The sequence below is a fragment of the Spermophilus citellus genome, assembly GCF_964194105.1.
Source record: "Spermophilus citellus genome assembly, chromosome: 5".
In the NCBI taxonomy this organism is placed as follows: Eukaryota; Metazoa; Chordata; class Mammalia; order Rodentia; family Sciuridae; genus Spermophilus; species Spermophilus citellus.
In genome coordinates, this window is record NC_138186.1 from 164,491,158 (window position 1) to 164,497,157 (window position 6,000).

The 6,000-nt window shown below is 37.1% G+C and overlaps 1 protein-coding gene across 1 annotated transcript in view; it reads right to left on the bottom strand.

Annotated features, from left to right (window-relative positions):
- Positions 1-5,668, bottom strand: part of TMEM242 (transmembrane protein 242) — a 32,299-nt gene extending 26,631 nt beyond the window's left edge. The window contains exons 1-2 of the mRNA XM_081293805.1: positions 5,535-5,668; positions 4,931-5,031 (exon numbers count right to left, since the gene is read on the bottom strand). Coding sequence (XP_081149931.1) covers positions 4,931-5,031; positions 5,535-5,619 — 186 coding nt within the window. The 5' untranslated portion in view covers positions 5,620-5,668. The remainder of the gene's footprint in view (positions 1-4,930; positions 5,032-5,534) is intronic.
- Between the last annotated feature and the right edge of the window lie 332 nt (positions 5,669-6,000).

The window sequence follows — 6,000 nt, forward strand, 5'->3', positions numbered from 1 at the left end:
TTGTTGATCTGCATCCCTGTACATAGCATCATGACTACATCTAGTAGGTACGAAGTGCTTATTGACTGGCACTTTTTGTAGATATTCCTTAGACCTAACCAGGTCACCAACACATCCTTCTTTAACCATTTTCCACAATACAAACAATATTCTCTCCATCTCATTCCTTGTCCATGTTGCTACAGTTTCAGTGTGGTTCCCTAGACACCACAGATCTCACATAGATGCACTCCCTGGCTTTTAATTGGCCTGATTTTTGCCCAGAATTAACCAAATGTTATTTTACCAGGGTCAGTTTAAGTGCTTTGGCCTAAATATTGTTTTAGAAACAAAGATTAAAAACCATCATTCCCCTGGGAAGGACAGAAATTGGCCTATGTATATATATATAAAGTCTACATACACCCACATTTGTTTTACTAAATCAAGTAAAAAAGAAACTGCATGAAAATAACTCTTAATGATACACCAATATTCACATAAAAATCTTAATTTTGCATTAGACTTTTTAAAAAGCAGGTCATATTTGTGTAATATCAGTCTCATAAATTATAAAATTATTTATTATTAGTCATACTATATAAATTATGCTTCTAAAAATGAATTTTTGTGGCAACTAGATGTTAAAAATTAATCTCTGCGTTTTAAAAGTGTAGACTCAAGCTTTTTCCTTTAGGGGAAAATGTCAAATGACATTCATGCACTCTGTTCAAATTTTTCAAAATGAATGTTGACTGACTTGCTTCAGGAATAGATTAACTTGCCAAAAAGTAACGTTGCTTTGAAAGCATTTCCTCTCACTGCCTTTTTTTTTTTTTTTTTTTTTTTTTTTTAAATACAGGGTCTTACTAAGTTGCTTGGGGCCTCACTAGGTTGCTAAGGATGACTTTGAACTTGAGATCCTCCTGCCTCAGCCTCCGAGTCTTGGGATTATAGGCATATGCCACTGCACCTGGCTTCATTTTTTTTTTTTTAAGTTAAAACTAAGGCTTTTGTATTTGGAAGTTGAATTTAACAAATCATACTGCAGTTACATAAAACACTAAGGAGTATTCCCAAGATAAAACAAAAATGATTTTCTAAGTGAAAACTCAGTATTTATAATACTTCTATGCCTGAACATATGTATATTCCTTATCTTCTAACATTTACCTAGTAGCCTCTGAGAATTAATAATCTATTATTTATACACGTAGGAACTACCAAGAGCAAACTGTCAGAATGCTAACTGCATACTAATGAATAAGTCTACGTTTTAGCTTTTTTTCAGTATAATTCTGGGATTTTACATAAATCAAATAGATTTTTTAAAAAGAATGTTCAATCTAGTTTAATTTCCCCTATAAAGCATTCTTATCTAATATAAAATTTTTATGTTTATGTCACAGAATAATGTATGCAAAATACTTTTAAAAGGTATTTTTTATAATTTTTCAGAAGTTACAGCTATGAGAAAGATGAAATGATAACCTGTCCTTTTAATCTACTTGTTACATAAATGGATCTTGAAATAACTCAGTAATGTGATAAAGTTGTTCCATGCCATAACATTTATAAGTAAAGGCACTGAATTACTTTAGATAAGCAAATTTCATGTTTATGTATATATTAATAGAAATTTCACTCATATAACCTTGCAATCTTTTTATGAAACTGATATGTGAAAATAACCAGTTTTAGAAATAAAGCTTGGTCATTTAAATAGATCAAAGAAGCTCAAGAGTGGACTATCTGGCCACCTTAGATAGCATTTTCCTGTTTATTCAAAAAATTACAAAGAAAAACAACTGTGCTTACTTAGCCCTTATTATTGTTTTCCAGTTTCCAGCTTTCTAGCATGAGACACAGCTAAAAATGAAAATAGGTCACTAAGGAGCTGATTATCTGTCTGAAATAGAAGCAGTGTAGGTAGCCCCTAACTGAAAAGTTGGTCATTAAAAAGTCCTTTTGGGTTACAATCCTGTGTTATAATAAATACCTACATTCCCAGGTTAGTGGATAGGAGTTTATGTGAATAACAATATTACTAAGTGGTATGATTTATTCCCCAGAAATAACTCAAGATAGGAAAGTACCATGTCCAGCAAGTTGCTTGATTCACGTGTGCCTCGGTTTCTTGCTCTTTAATGGGAACAACACACAGCAACATCAGCTCATACGGCTGTGTGTTGGTTAAATGGGTAAAGCCTTTAGAATAACAGCTGGCACTTGGTAAGTATTCAATGTTTGGAAAAATAATTATTATAATAATAGAAGACATCTAGGTGGTGGGTGACCTTTAAGTTCCTTGCCTCAGTGATACTCTTACATTGGTGCTTGCTCAATACAAACTGATTAAATGCGTGCTCCAGAACTTGAGTTCTTCCACAACCCATTTTAACTCTCAGAATGTGGATAAATGGTAATGCTCTGATTCCACTGTTTCCCAGAGGGAAGCAGAACTTACATATTTAACCATCCAGAATGGTGGTTCTCGAACTTTCTGGGTCTCAGGATCTTTTTATACTTGGACCCAAAAGATTTTCAGTTATTTGGGTTATATTTACTAATATTTAATATATTAGAAATCAAAACCAAGAAGTTCTCAAGTTTTATTCATTTTAAAATAGAAGCAAATTTTACATTCTTGCTAATTTTTTAGATGCCTAATCTAATAAAAAAGAGAACTGGATTTTCATGTCTGCTTCATGTTGCAAACATTTTTTTTGTTGTTTTGGTTAAACTATATGAATAAAATCTGGCCTACAGATATGTGGTTGGAAAAGAGAAAAGTAATTTAAAGACTTTCCTTTTTTATAAAACTCGACAAAACTCCTAACTCAAGGTTAGTTACAATATGGAATCTGAAGTCATGTCAATGAACTTCTTTGTAATTTATTACATTAAAATGTATTAGTCTATTTTGTACTTTGAATAGATCTTTTATTCCATGAATACATGATTACTCAGAAGATACTGATTTACCAAGTTATATACATATTTCAATTACTGATATGATTTATTAAACAATATATTTTTTAAAACATCCTTAATATCACCATAAAAATCTCATCAGTAAAGTTGCTGACCACTAAGTAGGGGTTAAGCCCAGGATGGCAGATAAGTTTTCTAAAACCCAATTTTAACTGAAAGTTTGAATTTTAACAGTGGAAACACAGGTTCATATTTTTCACTCTTAGGAAAATGTCTTCCATGTACCTACTTCTAAATAACAGTTTGTCAGTTGTTCTTTCAAATAAAAATATTCCATGAGAAAAGTGGCTTGTTCAGCTGGCAACTCAATCACACAACTGCTTTTCCTAGAGAAAGACATCTTGTCTCAATGTTAAGAAAAACTGAATATTTCCCATTTCTTCTCACAATTCAAATGTCATGATTTACTAAAACTAAAATGTTTACTGCTTGGACAATAACATTCTTATGTAATGTTTGTTTGCTTTAATTGCAGATGTACTGAAATGAAAAACACAATAATGACTATTAGTATGGTTTTCTGCCACTCCGGTGACTATGCCAAGGCAGTAAGTTTCACTGTCCATTACTTCCATACCATGAGTGCAATTATGTTTGAATAATCATGAAGACAGTTTTGACCTTACAGGCCCACAAAAGGGTTTCAATCACCAGTGTTCTCTGGATCAGTCTGCAAACCACCATCTTAGACCATGAAGGGCATATGTGATGAATAAATCTCAGAACAAAACAGAATGCAAAGTTGTAAATATGTGTAGAATCTCTAGCTTTCTTCAGATTCTTAAAAGTCTGTGAGCTGAGGGTTAACATAAAAAACACTTCAGCTTACAAATCAACCAAATTCTACTGTTAAAGCACCACTATTAAATTTTACTGCTTTCTGCCACAAGATATATTTCTGCTCTAAAAATATTCAATTACAAAGGGAGAAAATGATCCATAAGGTTCTTAGCAATAATTTGAGTTGTTCCATGTAAGCCCTCAGAGGGAATTTAAATGCTTTAAATTTGTCTCTTGTCATTACAGTGTCCAGAAGAGTTAAGTATGAATGTGCAAGATAAGAGAAAGCAAATCCAAATGGTTTAAGATTTTTCATGCAACACTCTTCTTCAACAACAGTAATAATCTGGGTGAATATTTAATCTGTGTCCACCTCACTAGACTCTAAGATTCCTGAGTGGCAGAAGTGTTGTTCATTTTTTATCCTTTGCACCTAGTTAGTACAGTGTATGACACATAAAAGATCCCAAGTAAACATTTGTTAAAGCAATGAAGTACTGAATAAGCCAAAAGGGGTGGGAAGGAAGAGATGGAACAATACAAAAACAAGAATCTACAAGAAAACTCAAAGAAAATTCCTCATCAGTGAAGGAAATGAGGTACACAACACCAAAAAGCAATCTTGTTAATAAGTTAAGGATATTTTGCTTTAAGTATGTTACAATGATTCAACTAGTTTCTGAGCATCTAAATTATTTTCTAGGGGCTGGGGCCATAGCAGTGAATGAACCTCCTGTTTAAAGAGCTGACATATTTCTCACTGAGACAAGGATGCGCTTTATTTCAATATTACATCTCTGAAACAGAGATCCTACTGCAGTAATTATCAAGAGTTTAACTGCCATAATTTTTCTTTCTAATAGTACATAAAATATTGGGACCTCTTATACTAATAGTGAGTTACCTAAATTTAAAGTCATGTTGTGACTTATACCAGATAAGCTTTCAAAGTCTTGTTCTGCTAAAATTTAAAAAACCACGAATCAAGCACTTCTTTTTAAATGAAATTGAAGACCATCAATTAATTTGTAAATTTCTTTAATCCATGTGGTAGACTCAGACTGACTTCTTAAAACAATGAGAAAGGACATCAACATTTCCTTTACTTTTTTATATAAAAAGACGCCATTTATTATAAACAATAACAATGCAATGAATGGATCTCAGTGTCACAAACCTTATTGAACCATTCAGGGCTTTTCTTTTTAGCCAATGATAGTGTGGTAACAAATCCAGCCAACATTCCTGCTGCGGCAACAGAACCAAGGAAAATTCCACCTGCCAAGAGTTTGGGGGAGGGGAGATTCAAATTAAAAAAAAAAAGAAGAAACAATTAAGTTCAAAACAAATAAGTTTCAGATACTTTTTAAGTTACATTCAAAATTACTTTGAAATTCGAGAAATTATGGCTAAGCAGCTGTTGCCAAAGGTAAACGGCAGCTTCGGATGAAGTGCGCCCGACCTCACGACCTCTGCTTCCAGGGGTCATTCCGGGGTGCAGTTCCCTTGCCCTCTCCGCGGGCGGCGGCGTGAAGTTTCTCCCGGGGGTAAAGAGAGCGAGTGTAATTAGAGCAGGAGAAAAACTGCCGAGGGGATGGGGAAATGCAGCCCGCACGCGAGGAGCGATCGCGGACCCGCCTCCCGGCTCCGGGCCGCCTCCCGCCGCCAGCGGTTCCCGACCCCGCCAAATCCAGGGGCAAGGCCGCGACGTGGGCTCTGAGCGGGATGCGTAGGGGAAGGCCCTTGGCGCACGCCAGGCACCGCACCTCCCCACTTCACACCTTTCACCAGGAAAAGCCGATCGTCCGTGGGCGCCGGAGTCTCCAGGGGAGAAGGCTCGCCAGGCCCAGCGCCCGCCGTCTCCATGTCTAAATCTCCACCACGGCGTACGGCGCCAACGGGGCCCGGGTGGAATCTAGAGCAGGGCGGAGGAGAAAGGTTCCGCTGCGGCCTCCCCTGTGCCACCTGAAAACGAGTCCGGAGTCCGGTCGCTGTCCCCAGACCCCCTCTTCTCCCGGGCTGGGCGGGAAAGATGCGAGCGCCGCCCGCAGTGTCCCCTGCCCCGCACCGGGGGCGGGGGCGATGTCCTCCGAGGCGGTCTCCCTGGGAGGGTCACTCGCCTTCCCCAAGGTGATGATCGCTGACTTTAATCATGATTTTGTCTATTGAAGGAATGCTCGACCCTAACTCTAGGGGGCAGTGAGGGGTCGCAGATTAGCCAGGAGCCGGTCCCACCCCGGGCGAGAC